Source organism: Phalangium opilio, unplaced genomic scaffold (genome assembly GCF_054372755.1).
Source record: "Phalangium opilio isolate 3A_F unplaced genomic scaffold, DU_Popi_V2 ptg000079l_1, whole genome shotgun sequence".
NCBI lineage: Eukaryota > Metazoa > Arthropoda > Arachnida > Opiliones > Phalangiidae > Phalangium > Phalangium opilio.
In genome coordinates this window covers 2,415,773-2,438,617 of record NW_028324187.1, presented here as the reverse complement: position 1 = coordinate 2,438,617, position 22,845 = coordinate 2,415,773, and the positions used below count along the sequence as shown (strand labels likewise).

The 22,845-nt window shown below is 35.4% G+C and overlaps 2 protein-coding genes and 1 long non-coding RNA gene across 6 annotated transcripts in view; 1 reads left to right on the top strand and 2 right to left on the bottom strand.

Moving 5' to 3' along the window:
* LOC149654168 (prolyl endopeptidase FAP-like) overlaps nucleotides 1–12,024 on the bottom strand; it is a 182,928-nt gene extending 170,904 nt beyond the window's left edge. Inside the window, exons 1-2 of one of the 3 annotated variants that reach the window (XM_089845574.1) lie at nucleotides 11,643–12,024; nucleotides 11,483–11,584 (exon numbers count right to left, since the gene is read on the bottom strand). The gene's annotated coding sequence lies outside the window, so the exon portion shown is untranslated. Of the gene's footprint in view, nucleotides 1–11,482 lie in introns of all 3 variants that reach the window. The other 2 variants (XM_089845576.1, XM_089845575.1) reach the window with 2 other exon arrangements.
* The window catches only part of LOC149654164 (inactive dipeptidyl peptidase 10-like), a 102,290-nt gene that overhangs the window by 44,046 nt on the left and 35,399 nt on the right, over nucleotides 1–22,845 (top strand). The window contains exon 1 of one of the 2 annotated variants that reach the window (XM_089845570.1): nucleotides 10,347–10,643. The exons of the other annotated variant lie outside the window; for it this stretch is intronic. Coding sequence (XP_089701696.1) covers nucleotides 10,611–10,643 — 33 coding nt within the window. The 5' untranslated portion in view covers nucleotides 10,347–10,610. Of the gene's footprint in view, nucleotides 1–10,346; nucleotides 10,644–22,845 lie in introns of those variants that run through there. 2 annotated transcript variants of the gene reach the window in all.
* LOC149654167 (uncharacterized) lies at nucleotides 19,609–20,242 on the bottom strand. Its single transcript, XR_016370428.1, has 2 exons — nucleotides 20,034–20,242; nucleotides 19,609–19,958 (listed from the first exon to the last, which is right to left on the bottom strand). It is a non-coding gene; the product is annotated as an uncharacterized LOC149654167 (long non-coding RNA).

The window sequence follows — 22,845 nt, the reverse complement described above, 5'->3', positions numbered from 1 at the left end:
AAAATTATACCAGCTGCTATGAAAACGAAAGCGACGACCTTGAGAACAGTTATTGTTTCTTTTAACACAATTCTTGAAGCAATTATAGTGAAGAATGGTCCCAGTGACGCCATTATGACCGTTAGGGATGCTGCTACTCTTTCTAAAGCCAAGTTATGGAATACCACGGATGAACTACTGAATACTGCCCGGATAACTATGAAAGTCATTCGTTTCTTCATCGACATTGTGTCAGTACCATGATCGGCTTTAGGTCGTCTATTAATAGTGCAACTCAACACAGGTAGACAATAAACTGATGATAAAATGTTGCTTAATCCATTCACAGTGATTGGTTTAAACCACGGGTATATTCGGTACTGTACAGTGCCTAAAGCACTGAACAAGACGACTGATAATGCGAACAAAAATGATTTTGATTTGTTTGATAACGCAAAAGACGAACTCCTTTTGATTTTAAGTTGAAATTGCTCCATAGTTTAATGGCAGTATGATAATTAAATACCGCCGGTGAAATTTGAATTTCCTCTCGTATATCTGTTTCTATTCTATGAAAAAATGAAGCCTGTACTCTGGATATTTTTCTCTGACTGAAGTTTAGTGCAGTAGTAGAGCTAGGATTAACCATATGTCTAGTAACTTTCAAGGTAACATTTTCGTAACCATACCTCAAAACCATTTTAATATTATTATCAAAACTATATCGATAGAGATGCGAACAAGCCGAAACAAATAGATATGAATTGACTATTGGGCATACATTGTCTTCAGCATAAGTTCATAAGCTAAACCCCATAAGAGGCCCCATAAGTTTTACTCTGGTTATTGAGAGCTAGAGTGATGTAGGTCATAGATTCTCGTAAAAGGACGTCATGATGGGGGCTGGCTGTCACAGACTTACTATCGACTATATAAAAAGTGGATTGTATAACCATCAGCAGTCAATTATCTTCAGATATATATCAGTAAGATTATAGCATATAAGAGTGTAAGAAGTGTCACACTTACAGGAAAAATCTCATAAACTTATGTTAACATGCAAAACAGATCTATATTTCCCTATAGCATCGTTGTCTATACTTTCCAACCCTTCAATTAATTTAATTAACAGCTACCTTTAACCTAATTAATCCTGCACTTTTCTCGCAACAACACACCTTAATTGCTTTATATATAATACAGTGGATTACTACCTAACATAAATATAAACTTGAAAACATGGAAAAAAGCCAGAAAAGTTTTCAGTTCCAACAACACCACGAGAATTGTCCATTTATCCCGTTTTAGAGCTCATAATGTCGGTAGTTATTTATCAAAGAAAGGAGCTAAATGGATTTTTATTAAATGGAAGACACATTCCAAGTACTTATATCTTCATTCCGCGGGATGGCATTAACGTCTCCTTTGAGTCTAACGGTCTATAGTCTGTCTCAGGTCGAGAATGCCTAACTACATTTTTCCAATACGGTCACTTTACATTGCGATAACCTTCCGTTCCCCTTTACTTAAGCTGTACACTACTATTGGGACCAACATTGTGAAAAGAAATTCCAGTACCATACAGAGAAGCTTCCATTTTTCATTAAACAGAAATTTTTGAAAGGTGTAAAAAGACGTCTTATAAATAAAAGGGGACTTTAGTCACGTTAAGAATTTAAAAAACTTAAAAGAGAAAAATAATTGTAAAATAGTTTCTCTCCATTTTTTCTGTTTGAATATTTCTTTGAGTAATCGTCAGTAATCATTCCTTTTGGTAATATGTTTTTGATGTAAATTTCTATGAATGTTTTTAACCCCTTCGTGCCAAACGCTATAGAAACGTCTTTGCAAATAATCATATTTCTATGGCCCTGTTTAATATTTAAATTATTCTTTAATTAATTTATTTATAAAGTCTAGACTAAACAACAATTAAATATAAAGCATATAATTAAATATGGTCTTTTGGTTTTAAATAAACTCCCATGAATATGTATACGGTTTATAATTGAATAATGTTTATCTTATCTAAGTAAGTTTGCAAACATTAATTGAAAAAGTAACGCAAATTTGAATTCCCAAAAGTTATTCAAAAGCAATTATATTATGCCAGATTGCATCACTTAAGAATAACATCAACAGCTGGTTCTAAAACGCGATGAATAATTTTCACTAAAGGGAATGTTTAACCTTGCCTCAATGTATGCCAGGCTATCTGTAAGCTACAAGAGAAAAGCTAGTAGTTCAGTTTGAATCAGTGCTTGATTACCTTGATTCCTCAAGAGCTGACAACACTGCACTGTTAAGTAAAATCCGAGAAAGAGGCGAGGGATTTTCTATTGTGGTTTTTGAGGTTTTAGCAATTCTAATATAGTTTCTCATAATAACTCCTCTTAATCGGTTTGAAAACGGCCGGCACATTTTGATAAGGGCTTTCTTGCACGTTATGATACTGGAGGTTTAAATGGAAGTGGGTGGAGAAACCGGAAGTTTAATTGCTTCCTTTAATGCAGGCGCTCGAAGTTAAAAGGTTTCCCGCCAAAAACTAACTCCCGAGCACGTGCTAGGCTAATAGGGTATTTTCTATATTATAGCTTCTAAACTACACTCTACCAAACTTAATAAAACAGATTTTCTCCATTTTTTTCTAACATTTGAAATAATTATAACAACTCTACTAATAGTTCCGAAATCAAACTATAGTGCAGAAATTAGGATACTGACCATGAAATAAAATCATAAGTTTATAAGCAATGTTCCATAAGTATGAAACTTAAGGAACAATAAGTAAAGGTTTTAAAGTATACAGTGACAGTCCTGCAATTACTCAGAAGACCGACTGACTCCTCGAATTTATTAAACACAAGCATTTATTCCAAGAATTGCAAGAAACCTGACCTGACCTTTCCCCATAAATATCCCGGTTTGTTAGTGACTACAACCAGGGCCTCGTGATCAAGAACCCCGAGTTGCAACTCAGCAAGCTATCCTTCTACTAGCAAATCAACCTGAGACGTTTACGGAATAAACATGAGCTCCCCGCTCGCGATTTTCAGAATCGTAAACAAAAATTTTTTTCATATTTTCTACGCCTTGAAAAACTGATCCCCTAAAATTCCAGACTGGGTTTGAATTTCCCTTATGACCTCGACTCGAATTTAAAATGAGAGCTCCATGTTTCCAAAATATACCCATAACCTTAGAGAGGTTTTTTGGAGGGGTCCAAGACCATCTCGACAAGGCTTCTCCATTACCATTTCGATATATATAAATAGGAAACGGATACTAAAAGATGGCTAAAATTGCTTCTTAAAGGGATATTGACACTAATGAAAATGGATTTAAACAAAGTGGTAAGATTTTCCCTGGGATTTGACATTTTACCGAATTTGCTTGCGTTTCATCTTCACTCGTTAAATTCCTTTTGCAGTTCGTTTATTTATATATTCAACACCAAGTTCTGGATTTCTGGTCTCGCAAAACATAAGGTACACATTTCTAAAACAGTAACTAAAGTAATCAAGCCGAAAAACCCCTTCACGTTTATTTTCGGATCAGTTTTAATTAAGCTAAGATCCTAAGAGTTGGCGAACACGTATACGGGAAAAACTCAAAGAAAAAAGAAACGTCAAAAAACGGCACTTTCATTAATGGAATTTCCTTGATGGAAGATGTCTTTAATAATTTAGAGCTATGAATTCTGCACTTGCAAACCGATTAAGGGTTTTTTGAAACAAAAATAGGACAATAACATGTTTTTCAATTGTGTGTTGTAAAGTTAATACAAGTATTTCCAGAGGTCATGGGTCACGTGTTGCGATAATGAATTTCTTTAACAAGTGGAAATGCTTTTGAGAGCATGGTTTATTTTCTTGATCTTTGCGAGTAAAAAAATAAGGCAGGCGCGTCAAGATACGTATTCCACGCTTGTTGAATTTTTAAAAGAGAGTATGATCTATAAAGCGTGCGGAGAAACTAGTTTCCGAAAAATCGACCTAATGTTTTTTGACTTCGTTTTCTTTTTGCTCTATTTTCCCTTCCTGTTCTTTTGCAGTTCTCCCGAATTGTTTCGTTCGATAATTTCTCGCGCCGTCCCACTACGTTTTTACAATGTAACAGCCGTTAACGGCGCTCGAGTCGCGTTGCAATTGGGATAAAAGAAAGATTGTATTCTTCCTTGATTGAATGTTTGGGGAGTGACATAAACCATTTTCGATAATGGCTGTAGAACTAAAAACATAAAGTATAATCCAAAATCCTTATAAAGAAATATTGGTTAATAATCTTAAAATATGTGTTGCATTTATGTTACTTTTAATAAATGTTGAATTATTACTAAGATTATGGGACCACATAGAGTTATCAATTACCCTTACCCCAGACTAAATGAATAACTGTCAAGCGTTGACCAACCTCTTATTGTCAATTTTATATTATCCTTAATTACTTATTTAGATATTAACTTGTAAGTACTGCTGTGAAATCAAAGGAGTAAGACTTATTTCTAATTGCAAGTACAGTTTCAGCGGTCTGCAATTTAGTGTACTTATTTCTTTCGTCATCAGTATCGCGATTTTCAGACAAAACAAGTGTTGATAAGTGTCGTTCTGGTCTAGTATTTTGCGTAGATGAAACATTTCTACTCTCATTAACTTACGAACGGAATTTTTGCAAACAAACAAATCAAATGACCTCATTGGAAAACTTTACATTGGTTAATAAAGTTAAAAATCATAAATAGTGAACATTACGAACAACGTTCTAGGCCTTTTGAAGTATGAAATGCTTTATGTTGACAATAATTGTTATCTTACATCAACCTTTGGGTCAAAACTCTGCGGATTTTCTCTTAACTATAACTATAGCTGCAGTTGACTTAGAAATACTCTTCACAAAAGCCAATATACGACAGAGAGGGAATGAATGAAGAGGGTTGAATGCAACGTCCTTGTAAAAATAATACCCTGCAGTCTGAACGACATTACGTTTGTTGATTTGTGGTTGACGCAATTCAGTCCATATTTATTCCTTTGGGGCATCGAATTCGGTCGAGCGTGAGCCGAGAAAAATCAGTTTCATAGCTCGAGCTGGGTTCTTTCTGTTCTGTCCCCCATCTTTTACCCTTTTGATAGTCCTTACATAAATAGATCTAGGCATATATATACCTCTCCCCGAGGACGGCTTGAGCTTAAACCAACTGAGAAACTAACCAACCCTAAAAGAAATAGAAACCTCAGGGCCAAAACTCCGAAACAAACCAATCAACCACCAACCGGGGTCCACTTATGGCTTACTGAAGTATAAACATCATAATTACATCGTTAAACCTGGATATTTTCTATTAAATTTTTATTTATCGGTGTAAGACTCATGGGATATACAGGGTGGTAGAGAGAGCAACATACTGACGCTTATTTATCCTAACTGGAATTGCATGCATACTGCATTCTGAAGAAAGTGGTATGCTATATGAAAATTTGTGTAACATTGATTTCCTAAGGAGATAGCAATCATTACGTAAAAAGTAACTATACATAATTAAAAATAAACTATAATGTTGCAATATTTCCGAGACTTAGCACTTAGGCCTCTAAATTTCAACAATTATGGTTCATTTTGTCTTTCAATAATTACTATCCAATCGAATTTGAGGGTAATTTGTAACTATAGGTGAAATCAAAGGCGGTTTTCTTATTTGCTAATTGCACACCCAGTGTCGCAAGCCCTCAGTTCAGTAAATTGACCTCTTAAGTGGACATTTTTGTATAATTTCCAGAGAAAATCAGTGTGGGTCTCATCTCTTTTAGAGAAATAAGGATATTATTTTGTTTCTATTCCCTTAGGCCTATTTACTTATTATTTACACTCGAGTAGATACAAAAGCCATAACTATACCAAATCAATATTATATTTTCTCTTAGACATGGTTTATAACTGTCAACTTTCGCCAGAACTTTCTAAATGATAAATTATTATTTTCGTTTCATTTCTTTTAAGTATTAAATCAATATAATCTCTTAGCTCCTTGCTAGACTCAAAGGATTATTTATTCGACATCAATTTCTATGTTTTTCTAATTATTACTATTATTATTTTGCTTTACAAATTTAAATCCAGAGTTGAAATCCTATAAGATATTTTAATAGAAATCGATTTGAAACCCCACAAAACGTTTACACACTAGACTTCTCAACTGAAGTGCAATTGTCTAGACGCTAAATCCCAAAAATTGTATTTTTAACAGGTGGGTGTCTTAAGGGACATCGTAAAGCCTTAGTTGGTTTAACTTTTGACCTTTAGGTTTACACAAGCAGAAGAACTAGAAGTTTTAAAATTTCGTCGCCGTAGGCCATAAAATGAAAACTTTCTTTGAAGTTAATGGCATAGATTTATTTTGTTATGTAGGATTTAAATTAGGTTTTTTCTTTTCAAAATTGTAGGCCAAATTTATGGTTAAATTAAGTCTGGTGGAAAATAAGGATACGATTTAAGCATTGCTTAACGTTAAAGGAAAACTGAAGTTGACTGTAACGGATTCTTTTCATTATCAAATGTTTTTGCACAGAAAATTGGTTGATATTTGATATATGGGGGACAATATCCTAACGGATGTTACTAGTTTTTGTTTACCAGAAATGGATATTTACGCATAGGAAGTGTAATTTTCAAACCGGAATTGAACAGATTTAAATAGGAATTCGATTCACAATGAAATAAACATCCTTCAAAACTGTTTCTCAACAAACACGTAAAACATCAAGGATAAAATAATCTTCTCGTCAATGTCCTCTATACCGGAAATGAATATTCTAAAAGCGGAAGTGGATTATATTGTATTAATGGTACGGTAGCTGACATTTTTGCACCGGATATTAACATGATGGTAAAGAAAATTGACATTTTAGGACTGGAAAAGAAGATTCTTAACTGTGAGGTGATATTTATGAAACGGAAGAAAGTGTAATTGTTGTTGTGTTGGAAGTTAAAATCCATGGACCATGAGTGAACATAATTGATCTTTGTTCCGGAAGCAAACATTTTTGACGTATGAAAATGTCAAGAAGAAAAAACATCCCACATGGTAAGTGTAGAAGTACTAGTTACCTTTCTAAAAGGTTTTTCTTTCGATAGACTGTTTCTTTTCTTCGTGAATCAGAATATTTTTGGTAAAAGGAACCAAAGGAACCTTCCCAAAATAATACCAGCCAACCAGCTATAGCCCGAGACCCGGCCATGTCAGCCCCGTGTTTGGCAGTAGGTAACGGGTAAAATCGGCCACAGCTGCCGCTGTTACGTTCAGTTCGACCTTCTCTCCCTGTAGAATCCATCCCTTGTAGAGAATGCATCGTAACCAATAGAGAGCTCTAATGTTAATATACTTCTACTGCCAATTACTGAAAGTTAACCACAGAGGCGTGGAATATTCAGTATGGGATCGACACCCTCAACCGGCGACCAGGCTGGGCTATCGATCGACCTTTTCGCCGCTTCGCTTCTCTTCGATTCGAGCGTGGAATCGTAAATTCACAGACATTAAACCACCACTAGCGGAATTGTTACCAATTCGGGATCTCTTCACCCCACATACCACCGTCTTTTATGGTAAAAATCGTAAAAAGAAATTTTCCAAAACGATTAAAAGTATTTTTGCCTTATTTATGTAATCCCCTTTTACTTCTCTAGAGCTTAATATAAAAGACGATAGAAATATTTATGCAAAGTAGCAATAAATAAAATGGTTACTTTTTTTCAAAAGATAATAATAAACTTAAGAGATATTGCTCAAATAGAGTATTTTATGTTAATGTTTCTACGAGTAAAATTATATTTGAATATTGATATTTAAAACAATAGAATGGTACTAAAGGGTAGGAGCTACGGGGTCGTGAGGTCAATATTGGTAGTCTAAATTGTATGGCCTGAGCTGACGACTTCCAATATGGTCACCAAAACCGAGGTGGGAGAGGACTGTGAGGTCACGTGAAAGTTCGTATTAGCAGACTATTGTTTTTGAAAGAAAAATATGCACAGAAGACAATAAAATGAGTCATTTATCATACATGACTCTATGCTAATTTATATTCGAATAAACTAATCATTTCTATGAAATAACATTTGACACTAAAATATCACTTCATTGTAACCGTGTTAGAACAAAAAGTATGGCAGAGACATTTTCGCCTACAAAACACGGAAGTACGTTACTAAAAGCCAAAGCTATGATATCAAATTCTTAGTAACGTGAATTCGATTCGCAATCCACTCAAAAAGTATGTTTTGATAAAAAGCGAAAAAAATCAAAAAATATTTTAAAAATCAAAGAAAAATTACTTTCACAGGTAATCTTTTTGTGTAGGTGTATAGGTTTTCAAGACACGCTATATTAAGATTCATTCTCGTATACGTTTCCATTAAATTAACTAATCTTTCACGGTCCGCCTACACCTGTTCCGCTTTTCATAAATCTTCTTACATTCGTATATAGTTGATAAAGATCTTATGGCGCTAGGGAAAACCGTGCCAAGATTTTCTTTATAATAAAATCTAAAAGTAATTTTTTTGTTTTCACTTAGGCAGGCAGTTTATCGTTACGTCTTTAAAAGTACCTCATCTTCATCCAGACTGAGATGAATTTTCGATTATGTCATGATATTCTCCCAAATTAATTCCCTTTCCCAATCAATTTCGCGATCATATTTCGTCTTTAAAACGTTTCGTTTCAGGGATTTAAAAACTATTAAAAGGCCAGAGGTCAAAGTAATAGTTGGACAATATTACTAATTGGAATTCACACAATTTAGAACCAATTGACACTGGCCAATTTCAGAGGAGAGTCATGTTGAACATGATTACGACTTAAATTACACAAGTTATCGTAAGACGAAGCAAGGCATCGTAGTATACTATGACTATATACTTCTAGGTAATGGACTTCTGATATTACATAAACATTAGGAAAACTTAGGTTCCAGACGCTAAAAATCTCTCGAAGATAAAAGAAAGTTTTATCTAGAGTGGTTTCTGAAAGTAAACTATACCCTAAGCTAGGCATAAATGTCTCTCAGAGGATGTACACTATAGTAGTGTATATCTTTAAGCGAGACAGAAGAACTCTTCAGGTTTCAAGCTAGGTCTAAACTAGACAAAGTAGGTTACCACCACGAAGGACTATAAAAATAGGTTTCTTTCAGAGCCAGCCTCAATCTCTCTAACACTAAGAGACTTCTGCGAGATTCTAATAAAAACAAAAGGATGCTATATTTGTGGTACTAAGCTAGCTTTTCGCATCAGCAATTAAATAAAAGAAAAATAAACGATCCCTTATTTCGAAAGTTACATTATGTAAAGGAAAGGGCTTCGAAGACGGAGTGTTCTCCAGACTTGTTACACCATAACCCACAAGATGCTTAGCAAAATATGGTCTAAGTTAAACTGAGGACCGACCTTAAGCGATTGGCGCCTTGGGTTTAAAATGGGACATACCATACCCAGAGTTATATAGATATAAATAATCCTTTGGTGAATTTTACCTAACCTAATCCTAAGCGCTTTCCATCTTTCTGCCTATTCTAGTTAAACCGGAACCGGAAACCCCAGTAATTTTTCTCCATCATCCCAAACGTCCAATCCCAGGCAAAGCGCGCCATACAGTGTGTCTCCCCTAGCCCATGTGCCCAAACATAACCCCTTGGTGGAGTTTCTCTGTATGGTTGTTGAAAGGCTGTAGATTCTAAAAGCACTAGCATCTTGCTTGCAAGCATGGGGGTTCCGTTAGAAGCTCTAGGTTAGAGATCTCGCGCGCGCGCTCTGGCTGGCTCGACTCTAACGCCAAACCTAGGCTATGGTCTTGCACGTGACGTACGAACGAGAATGGAGCTCCACGGAAAAGCTGGATAAAAAGGCGCGAAAGCTATATGGTACGGAAAAGGGCCGCGTTCTATAAACTCTAGCCCACCCGACACAAGAACAGCGCAACCAAAACGTTCGCAGGACCAGGAATTAGCGAACCGGGGGTGGGCGGAGGTGTTCAAACTAGGTTCCAGTGGTAGTTTTGAAGAGCGCTGAGAGAGAGTAAAGTGTAGGAGAGAGAGACCTCGCTCGGTAAAATCGAGCGCAACGAACACTTCAAGATTTCGCCTGAATCTCCAGTGTAGCGCGAGCTAGCTAACCAAGGAGCCATAAGGAAGACGGGCCGGTATTTGTAAAAAACCGTCGGGCTCAGTCAAAAATTGTTGCGTCGTCGTCGTCAAAAATGAGCCACGCGAAAGGTTACCGGGACCTTGGTCACCGTAAACGGAAGACGTATCGAGATTGGTACCATCAAAAAACGTCAACTAACTACTGGCAATTTTGAGACAAAAAAAAAAAAGAAAAACAACCTGAAAGAATTGATTCGCGAATTGGGAACGTTCGGAATTGGTTTTTATATTTGACCCAGAGTGCTAAGACATTAATTCGGACAAGATTTCGAGGTTTTTTTTCGTCCCTTCTCGTGTTTATTCGAAAGGTCGAAGTGTGTTTGTTGTAGGAGGTTGTTGAGAGGCAGAGGGAGGCCCAGGAGCAGAGGGAGAAGATAGGATAGGGTACCGAAGGCACCCCCGCAAGACGGCAACCGTTTCTCTAATCGCGGAATGGCTGATGAGGATAAATTTGATGATGATGTGGTGAGTACCGAATAGAAAGTATATTGAGTGGTGCTAGACACTTCAATTGAAGCTCATTTACATAACCATAAAGAGTGAAACTACGCGTTATTTTAGATTACACACGGTTGTTTTATGGGTTTTTTGGGGGGTATTGTATAGTAGGGATCTGTTCGGGTTCAAGAAAAGCGTTGTGGGACATTTTAGAGACTTTTAAAGGTATTTTTGGACTGGTAAATCGTATCTTAAAGGGAGTATCACTTATCACCATAAATTGTCCGAAACATACTGTTCCCAATTAAAGATAAAATGGTACAGAGCGTTGGAAAATGGCGGAAATAAGTACATGGGGATGGGGAGTCATAAATATAGATTTGACATTCTCAAACATTTTACCTAATGCAAAGAACGTTGCATCTTAATGTTTTTAGTGCATAAGGCTCGAGTACCTTTTGTCCAAAGAATTACATCACGCTAATTAATTAAACACGTGTTTTTTACCACTATACCACCCCACAAACGAACTTATACCCTCATGTAACACCCTTCACAAAGAGAGTTCAACAACTCTATGCCACTTGAATTTGAGCCATTAACAGAATTTCAACATTAATTTCTATAGATAGTTTACACACATGGAGGAATCATACCAATTACACCAGGAGGCCGGGCTACCTGGAGGACAAAACCCGTCTTATTTTGTCCTTCAGGTAGCCTGGCCTTCTGGTGTAAATGGCATGAATCCTCCATGTGTGACGTCCTATAAGTGACGTAGATATTGACATATCATACCGTAAATACCCATTGAGGTACTAATTTCAACCATATATACAAATTTACAAATTGTCAAAAAAACTTACGTTTTTCGGTAATATTTCCACGTCCTCTGGCAGAGTGGGTCATTGACAATTCCAATCACGGTGCCGTTAATGTTGTGTGAACAATTAGTTCTCTTTATATCCCTTGGACCAACAGTACTTTTTTAGAAACGCCCCATAGGTCACTCAGAGTTAGTCTTACTCTGTGTCCAAAAAATGTAGAAGTTCGTGACTGGATACAAGTAAAGGCTTTGTCCTCTTTACCTCTATAAAGTAAAAAAAAATCTTTATAACGATCAGTAAGGTAGACGCTATATCCTTGCCCCCTACATTGTTCTATTCAAATATATCGCGTGGTTATTGACTTTTGGATCCTCCTACCTTAACAAAATAACAGATATATTTTATTATTTAATATTTCTCATAGTTTGGAATTATAGTAGGTTATAATGGTCAATTCCGGTTGTGGTAGAGCATAATTAGGTCAACCATAAACACGCGATGTAACCGCGTTCATTTTAAAAGCTAATTTGACGAAGGAAAAATACCATTGGGTATTATTAGTGAACACGTGTCACTAAGCCTTGGACATGCCTTTTACAGAAATGATTGGAATATTTTCATTTTTTTTTTCTAATTGAGAAAACAGTTTCATTGTAATTCGAGCTATAAAAATTATATATTTTCTGGAAAAATACTTACTTTTCAAGCGACTCTCAACGTTAGACCATCACACTCAATATGTCTACTCGGTTTTGTTAAAGTACAAAAAAAATTAACGAAATTAATAAAAACAAGTTGGGAAAACCAAAATATTACCTCTCCGAGTCAAGACGACTACTTACAAACTTATTTACCCAGATATGGAAATGTTTCTTAAGTTAAAATTTATGAAATATTAAAGCAGTATACAAAGCATAGCAAATTTACTGTAAATCAGACGACATTTTACATCCAATAATGATATACTTGTACACATTAAAATCATCCGATGGGGGAAAAACGGGAAATGAAGAGATAAAACTTTGGAGGGATATTACCTTTACGTGTTTGTAAAGGCCCAATTTTCTACTCCTCAACTGTATGCCCTCTATGTTCAAAGCCATATTCACAACAGGGTTGGCATGTAAACACTATCCTCTCGTTTCACCTCAACGATTTTCTTAGTTTAACAACATGACTTAACGTTACATAACACCAAAGCTTATTTGTGGCTACACACTGAAAGTAAATGCGTACCATAAAAAGCATGAAAACACGAAGCTATTATCCGATTACGATCAGACCTTTCACTGGTCTGGGCTGCGTTCAGCAGGGCTCACCAAAAAAGACAGCGGATTTTGGAAATGTTTACCGGTGAGCTCTGTCGTCATAGCTTTTCTCCGGTCATCGGCGTTTTATAAATGACGCTAGCGCAATAAAGCGTGCAAGGTACCAAGGCTTAACAAAAATTGTAGGATAACATATTTATAGAGATAGATAACAACTTTTATAATTAAAATTAGAAAATAACATATCTCTTAAAATTCTCGCGTGATCAACTGGTTTCACGCCAATTAAATAGCTATAGTCCCATCAAAGAGAGTATAGGGGAGGAGTGGAAAGAGGGGCAAAACTTGTCTCGCTTTTCTACCGCGCATCTTCAATGCGCAGTACCGAGGCATTTCCGTTTGAGACATTAAATGGTATCGTAGGTGGCGCTATTGAGCCGGAAACTCCCTCGTACCGCTAGCCTTGCCGCTAGTATAATTTAAGCGAGACATAACTATTTACGCTTGTGGAGCGGGGGAGCTTCCACTCCTCCCTTATATTCTCTGTGGTCCCATAAAGCTATTTGTATTAATTCCTCCATGGTTTTTTCGCCAAACTGAGAACTACGCGTTTTACGTCACGTTATCCAAAAAGCCGACTATTTTCTTTGAAGACCGCGCTAGCTCAGCGCTAAGCACCGTGACGTCAAAATTCAAAAACAAAATCCCGTTATGTAGGACACTGCTAGCAGCGCTGGGCTCTGCTGAACGCGGCCCAGATTTCCACCATGATTATAAAATCTAAGCCTAATTATTTAAAAGTGTATTTAACTTTCGGCTCACTCTGAACCGTTAATGTCTCTGCATACAGAAACGAAAACCAAACCCAAACGTTTACTTTTTGGTTCACTAGGCCTATTGACAAACAAAAGTTCATTTCACCAACATAGCAGCGTTGAGCTTGTATTCACTGTGACTTTAGAAAGGATTATGCTATAAACAGATGTAGTATAGCTTAAGTAATATATAAACATCCATTTTAAATAATAATATTAAAAAAAATCTTTGGAATATCAAAATGAAACGGAGCTTTAAAGCTACAAAAGTACTAAATGCATCATAATTACGAAAAATATTTCCACATATTCATTTTATATTATGGAAAACGGGAATATTAAGGTTCTGAAGGATTTCTTTACACATCAAAACAAAACGAACTTCTAACGCAGCGCACTAGTGTTACAACGGACGGACACATATAGACAAACACATAGACTGCTGTTTTACCCTTTCCGTATTAATTTTGAGTTGAGAGACATGATTATCTTAAATATTAAAATAAATATAATTAATATTAAATATTTTCTTCGATAGTTGTTCGCCTTATTGAGCGTTACATCGTTTTGAAAAAGAACAATTAAACATTCTTGAGAGACTTGACTAATATTGGCGTTTGAAATGAAGCATACGCCGGTTGCTTCGCCTTCATCAAATAGGTAGTATATAAAGGTGTCGAATCGCAGCTATGGATAAGAACAGCGCAATTGCGTGAACCTTTGGTGGAAGCCCCACCATTGGGAGGCCGGACGTTTCTCGTAACCCTGGCCGATCGCCGCGTATGTCTTAACCTTAAGGAGTAGAAGCCAGGTGTACAGACTGGTGTCCATGTGGGATGGACAAAAACAAAGACCAGAAGATGGTGGTGTTAGAAGCCAGGTGTACAGACTGGTGTCCATGTGGGATGGACAAAAACAAAGACGAGAAGATGGTGGTGTTAGAAGCCGGGTGTACAGACTGGTGTCCATGTGGGATGGACAAAAACAAAGACCAGAAGATGGTGGTGTTAGATGCCAGGTGTACAAACTGGTGTCCATGTGGGATGGATAAAAACAAAGACCAGAAAATGATGGTGATAGAAGCCAGTAAGTACAGACTGGTGTCTATGTGGAATGGACAAAGACCACAAAATGGTGGTGTTTGAAGCCAATAAGTACAGATTGGTATTCATGTAGAATAGACAATTGACTAGTCAGATGAAGTAATAGTGGCCAGTTGATTTGTGGATAGATTCAAGTTTTGAAATTTCCGGGAACTGTGAATGCGGTCCGGAAATAGCGAACACATTTGCTTCAATTCGGAAACTGCGAACACGGTCCCCTGGGGTGTAAGTCAATAACAAGTTGGGAAAACCAAAATATTACCTCTCCGAGTCAAGACGACTACTTACAAACTTATTTACCCAGATATGGAAATGTTTCTTAAGTTAAAATTTATGAAATATTAAAGCAGTATACAAAGCATAGCAAATTTACTGTAAATCAGACGACATTTTACATCCAATAATGATATACTTGTACACATTAAAATCATCCGATGGGGGAAAAACGGGTCATCGGCGTTTTATAAATGACGCTAGCGCAATAAAGCGTGCAAGGTACCAAGGCTTAACAAAAATTGTAGGATAACATATTTATAGAGATAGATAACAACTTTTATAATTAAAATTAGAAACTAACATGTCTCTTAAAATTCTCGCGTGATCAACTGGTTTCACGCCAATTAAATAGCTATAGTCCCATATAGCTATTTGTATTAATTCCTCCATGGTTTTTTCGCCAAGCTGAGAACTACGCCTTTTACGTCACGTTATCCTAAAAGCCGCCTATTTTCTTTGAAGACCGCGCTAGCTCAGCGCTAAGCACCGTGACGTCAAAATTCAAAAACAAAATCCCTGGGCCGCGTTCAGTAACGCGAGGCTCTGCTGAACGCGACCCAGATTTCCACCATGATTATAAATCTAAGCCTAATTATTTAAAAGTGTATTTAACTTTCGGCTCACTCTGAACCGTTAATGTCTCTGCATACAGAAACGAAAACCAAACCCAAACTTTTACTTTTTGGTTCACTAGGCCTATTGACAAATAAGAGTTCATTTGACCAACATAGCAGCGTTGTGCTTGTATTCACTATGATTTTAGAAAGGATTATGCTATAAACAGATGTAGTATAGCTTAAGTAATATATAAACATCCATTTTAAATAATAATATTAAAAAAAATCTTTGGAATATCAAAATGAAATAGAGCTTTAAAGCTACAAAAGTACTAAATGCATCATAATTACGAAAAATATTTCCACATATTCAGTTTATATTAAGGATAAAGGGAATATTATGGTTGTGTTGGATTTCTTTACACATCAAAACAAAACGAACTTCTAACGCAGCGCACTACTGTAACAACGGACGGACACATACAGACAAAAACATAGACTGCTTTTAACTCTTTCCGTATTAATTTTGAATTGAGAAACAAGATTATCTTAAATATTAAAATAAATATAATTAATATTTAATATTTTCTTCGTTAGTTATTCGCCTTATTGAACGTTACATCGTTTTAAAAAAGAACAATTAAACATTCTTGAGAGACTTGACTAATATTGGCGTTTGAAATGAAGCATACGCCGGTTGCTTCGCCTTACTAAAATAGGTAGTATATAAGGGTTTCGAATCGCAGCCATGGATAAGAACAGCGCAATTGCGTGAACCTTTGGTGGAAGCCCCACCTTAGGGAGGCCGGACGTTTCTCGTAACCCTGGCCGATCGCCGCGTAAGTCTTAACCTTAACGATGATAGAGAGGGTGCAGCCAGTATACGGTAATTCAAGATGGCGGCCACTCAAGGGGGAGGAGTCGGGTTTTTTCGATCTCCTCTTTTTACCTGTCAGTATTTGATTGATTGTATAGGCTTATAACAAAAGATGGTTTTGTAGGAATAAAGACCATAATATAAAGTAAAAAGTTATTTTATTTTCTTTAAAAGTATAGGTTCTAATATTAAAGATATTATTTCAATTTTCATTTTAAAATGCATTTGATTTATTCTAAAATAATTCCTTCTATCTTCGTAAGGAAGATGATAAATTTTAATATTATTTTTAAATCTTACGTAAGTCATTAAGTTTTTCTTTAATATACAACGCGTTAAGTTGTTTTCTAACGTAGAGTTCCAAAACTAATCTTTCGAGATCTTTAGTTTTGACTTTAAAGGTGTGATAAAGTTCTTCCGGGTTTTCTTGAGGTTTTTCCGGTGGATTTTCCTCAGTCTTGACTTTTATATTTTTGGTGTACGTCTCTGTTTCGTCAATGGTAAAGGGTATGTTTTTAGTAGGCCCACCTCTGATGAAATTACATTTAGGGAAATGTTTTAAATGTTCTTCGTAAGGATCATCGGTCGGTTTCCATGCTAGCAAAATCCCGTTGCATTCGAAACATTGTACTAGATCATCAGTATGTAACGAATAAAACCCCGCTCTGCTTAAAGCTTTTTTATAGTTTTCATCTTGAGGCCAGGAGTAAAAAGAATGATATCTTTGCAGCTCGGAGTTCATGATGCTGAATGAATATGATGATAGGAATATCTGAGTTATATCCCCCCTAAATTTACTACCCCCCCCCTTTTTACCTTCCCCCTCAAATTCCTTAATATATGAAATAAAAGAAAACAGTATTAAAAAAAGGTGACATATTTATTTTTTAAAAATACAAAAGAGATTACAAAGAGTATTTGTTAACAAAAAGATTAAGTTAATTTTTACGGGCGCGCTTCAACATGTTTGTAACAATGACGTCATTTTTCAACCGATCTCGTCCAAACTGCTTCATGAATGATTTGTGGCTCTTTCTTTTTGTTCTTTGTATTATATACATAATACAATATAGTCCGCATGTCGAACTTGACAAGTTTTGAAGTCTTCTTTTGTTAAAGGACCATTTTCTTGAATTTCTTTTAACAAACTCTTTAATCGAGGGGAGAAAGTTCCCTAAAGCCAAGGAGTCAAAGTAATAACCCCTTCTGTTTCCATCAAAGTAACAGCATACCCAGTGGGACCCGTCTTTATAGTGACTGTCTAAATTTATTATAATAGATGAAGGAAACTTGTCAATTTTTTCGGGTAATAAATCACTTGGGTAAACACCTAGGAAATGTGGGGTGAATCGTAGAAAGCGTGTTATCTGATCGGCGTTCATTATTTGTTTAACAAACGATTGACACGTTTCTATTTCTATCTATTTGTAACAAAGCCTGGAATTCGGCTAATACGATACAACTAAGCGTAGTGGTCGTGGGTTTTTCAAAGCCCAATTCTAATCTTAATTGTCCTTGTTTCGTGGGACTCCAATGATCTGAATGACTCGCGTAACCGTCAGGTGTTAAGTCTAAACAGTAAATGGCGTAACCCGAGGCAAAGTCGTCCATAGAGATATTGTTCCCCTTGTCATTGTAGTGGCACTTTGACCATCCTTCAAGTCGGCTAGGAATTTGATGATCCGATAATTTTAAATTGCAAACTGTTCCAAGTTTCTAATCCTGTAATATTTTACCCCGTTAAGTCCCTAATTTTAAATGTAAATCAATCTCAATGTAGAAACCTCCGGAACCGAAAAATATTACGCTGCTGTTAAGAACAATATCAAGCTTATTAAGGATTTTCGTTTAAAGTTCAAGGCTACGACCATGAAAGGTGTGAAAGGACGGAGTTCAATACTTTTTCCTTTCGTAAAAAGGAAGGTAACCCCTTTCGTATTCTTTACAATGGTATGTAAGTTTGCTGTAATACATTCGGTGTACGTAGGATTAGAGATAAAGATCATAATATAAAGTAAATAAGACAAGAATGAAGACTATGTTTTGGTCTGTTCTATTGTAATAGGGTTAGTTAGCGAAGTATTTGGAGGCCAGTGGCTACTTGCATATAGTGCATTTCTGGTTCTTATTGCTTATTATAGATTTTTTACATACAATCCAAATTTATATGATTCTCAGTTGACGAATTTAAGTAGAAAGCAAAACCTTCCGTAATATTTCCCATTCATCTGTCACTTCCTCCTTTCATATCTCTATGGGCTTATAGATGTAGGCACTAATTTAAAGTAAAAGAGCTTTTCATGAATAAAGATTATAATATAAAATAAATTTACTCCTCTTTTTTATTTTGCTCTAAAAGCAAAAGATCTAATTTTAAAATTAAATTGATATAATCAGAAGTAAATAGCTTCTGATATAATATAAACTAATTTCTCCAATCTGCGTAACTACGGTATAAGTTTATATACTATTATCAAGTAACAATACAAGTCAGTTTCACTAAGGAATATCTGAGCCCAGATTGTCACATCTATGTCAAAGTGTGGGGGGGGGGAGGGAGAAGTTAGTATACTCCCGTCACGACTGTATTATCTATGCAGTTAACCCTTTAAGCAGAGTTAACTTCTTAATACAAAGGTAATTAAATTTGCGTTGTATAAAATTTATTTTGGAGTATAGGCCATAGTTTACCATTCTTTAGGACTCTCATAATAAGTAGTACTTGATTTATTCTAAATTAACTTCTTCTAATTTCAAAAGAAAGTTGATATTAACTATCATTAAATTTAGTGCAAGGAATTAAACTACTTTTTAATTTAAAATGCTAAGTAAAATATTTTTGAGATTTTTGGTTTTGAAATTAAAATCAATTACTAATTCAATTGATCATTTTCCTATATCTCTTTGTTTTTTCTTCCTTGACATCGAAAGGTTTGTTTGCTGGTTCAGCGTATTTTCCATGGACATCAATGCTGAATTGTATGTTTTTCGTTTGGCAAGCGGCACTTATAGAGTTTCCCATGCTGGAAACGTTCCTTTATATGATAGACCTTATACATTGTCAGGTAGAGAATAAAACCTTGCATTACTTAAAGATCTTACATCAGTGGCCTCTCTCTCGCTCGCAGTCCATGGTACTGAGAAAGGTACTGAAGCTATTATAGTATCTACCCGTTATACGACGGTATTTACTACCCCTTTCCTCCCCGCAAACCAATATTTTGAGATGTTTACCCCCAATAAACTCCCCATCTGTGACGTATGCAATATCTTTGAAAATATTCTTATTTTAATTAAAGAGGACCATTATAAAAAATGTACCTTATACAAATTAACAATTACGAAAACCGTTCTCCTTTATGATCTATTATTATGTATGCCAATAAGAAATCCATATTTAAATATTTTTAAATTTTTTTAAAATTTTACACTATTAACATCAAATTTATACTGTCCTCGTTCTGGTATACGAAATCAGCGTATAAAAGGCTCTTTTCCAATGCGCACGGACGATGACGGGCTAGCGTGTTTCTTTGGTGGTCATAGAGACAGGTGACACGTGTCTCACCTTCTATATCCATGGCCTTTGGACAATCCACGTCATTCAAATTTATGACTTCTTTATTTAAAATGTTAAAAAGAAAGAAACATTTTTGATTACCCTTGCAATATATACGGTCTGCGAACCGGGTACCTAACATGAGACAGCGACGAAGTTTATGATAAGGCGTTTCTCCTCGTCCAAATGAGATTCCGTGTAAATTTCTGGTGATGTACCTATTGAGTCGTTGTGTAGACGAAGGAAGCGTAGATTGACTATAAGGCGGTAAAAATGTCCATGACACTATTCCTGGAATTTTAGTAACAGTAGCACAACTTAGTTCTTTAACAATCAGATCGCCTGCGAGGGTTGCATTTTTCGTCCTTCCCGTGTAGATACTCAAAGTCAACTACTACAGATTTCATGTTATCTAGAAGATAGTTTCCTAAATGATGATTCCCCAAATGGTTGGAGTGCGGTTTATATACTTTTCAAAGTCCTTTCACTCAGTATATTAGCTATAGAATATAAATCACATGACGAAGGGGGGGGGGGTGGCACGCTGAAGCACGTATGACAATAGCTCTTAAGAGGTCCAATCGTTGTCCCCAAATTAACAGTCGGTATAACAAAAGAACTGTGTTTTCGACAGAAGATTAAAAATGCAGAGACAACAATCTCCTTTTAATGTCAGGCGGTCAAACATTCTCCACAAAAGGTATATTGACAGATGTCTTAAAAGGGATGTAAAAGTAAATAATGATCCCATGGCTAAATTTATTAGACAGATAATTATAGTTTTGTTGAACCTATGTACCCTTAAAGCATTAACGTCTAAGGGTACGTTGACCTTTCGGACGGGTTTAAACACGTCTAATATTGTTTGTCAATCAACAATAGGTGACATAAGATTGACATCCGAGTGATTTTAAGTGGTGTCAGATTGTAACAAAAGGATGAATTTACAATAGATCTTGTAATTCAACAAAAGGATTAATTATATCAAAGGAGTTGATGCGTCAGTCCATTAGTGGGTTTTACGACAGTAAACTTTGGTCTCTGAAGATGTATTGTCAAGAAAAAAAATTCTTCAATCAATCAAATATTGACAGGTCTATTGAAGGAGTATTAGGAGTAATAGATAATTCTTCAATCAAATATTGACTGTCTATTTTTTAAAAGAAGGGGGTGTAAGCCGGGGGGGGGGGCAGGTGTGTATTTGATAAACAAGATAATTATATAGTTGTTCAATTTAGCTATCCATAGATAACTGGGTAGAGGTAAAGCTTCCTAAAAAGAAGGACTAAAGGGTGAAGAAGCCTGGGGAGATATAATCAAGGGGTAGGGGGAGGAGGGATATTTAGGATAAGGAAGTTAATTACAGTTGTTAAATGTATCTAACCATAGATCAATAGGTAGTACGGTAAAATGACAACACCATAAGTATAACAAAAGAAGAAAATATAATAGACAAAGCCGCTGATTTGTGTATTCGGTTAGTCTTGTGAATAATAAAAAAAATCGTCAGTTTTCGGATGACAGAAACTTTGACATGTTTTTTACGTTAGTGGTACAAAGGGCAAAGGCTTTAAATACTATACCTATTGTCATTGAGGTATAGGTTAAAATATTTTTAGGTGTCGAAGACACTTCTTTACACTTTATCCATAAGATAGCAACACTGTGCTTAATGCATGTGGTAAAAGACAGAATAAATAGAGTAATTGTCTTGATATTCAGTTTATTGACTCATAAACCGAAATAAATACAAGAGATGTTAGAAAGGGCTTGCTCCCTCCCACAAATACTATGTAATATAACAAGGAACATATATAGTCATTTATAAAATGAATTTCAGTTATAATAAAGTACAAAAATATTTTTGATCTTTTTTAAAAAAATTTTTAAATTTTTGTCACGTTTTAAAATTTTAATTTTTTTAAACTTTTATTATTTTAACATTTTTTTCCTAACTTTATTTTAAACTTTTTTAAATTTATTTTAACAAAATACTTTTAGAACATTTCTGTGGAGATTTTTTAAAATTTTTAGTATTTTTGAGAGGAAAAAATGGTGCGCAAGGTCAAGTCCGACATCAAGTTGAAGTCGGTAATCCCTTCCTCTGCGGAGGGAGGGATAACACACTTGACCTTGCGCACCATTTTTTCCTCTCAAAAATACTAAAAATTTTAAAAAATCTCCACAGAAATGTTCTAAAAGTATTTTGTTAAAATAAATTTAAAAAAGTTTAAAATAAAGTTAGGAAAAAAATGTTAAAATAATAAAAGTTTAAAAAAATTAAAATTTTAAAACGTGACAAAAATTTAAAAATTTTTTTAAAAAAGATCAAAAATATTTTTGTACTTTATTATAACTGAAATTCATTTTATAAATGACTATATATGTTCCTTGTTATATTACATAGTATTTGTGGGAGGGAGCAAGCCCTTTCTAACATCTCTTGTATTTATTTCGGTTTATGAGTCAATAAACTGAATATCAAGACAATTACTCTATTTATTCTGTCTTTTACCACATGCATTAAGCACAGTGTTGCTATCTTATGGATAAAGTGTAAAGAAGTGTCTTCGACACCTAAAAATATTTTAACCTATACCTCAATGACAATAGGTATAGTATTTAAAGCCTTTGCCCTTTGTACCACTAACGTAAAAAACATGTCAAAGTTTCTGTCATCCGAAAACTGACGATTTTTTTTATTATTCACAAGACTAACCGAATACACAAATCAGCGGCTTTGTCTATTATATTTTCTTCTTTTGTTATACTTATGGTGTTGTCATTTTACCGTACTACCTATTGATCTATGGTTAGATACATTTAACAACTGTAATTAACTTCCTTATCCTAAATATCCCTCCTCCCCCTACCCCTTGATTATATCTCCCCAGGCTTCTTCACCCTTTAGTCCTTCTTTTTAGGAAGCTTTACCTCTACCCAGTTA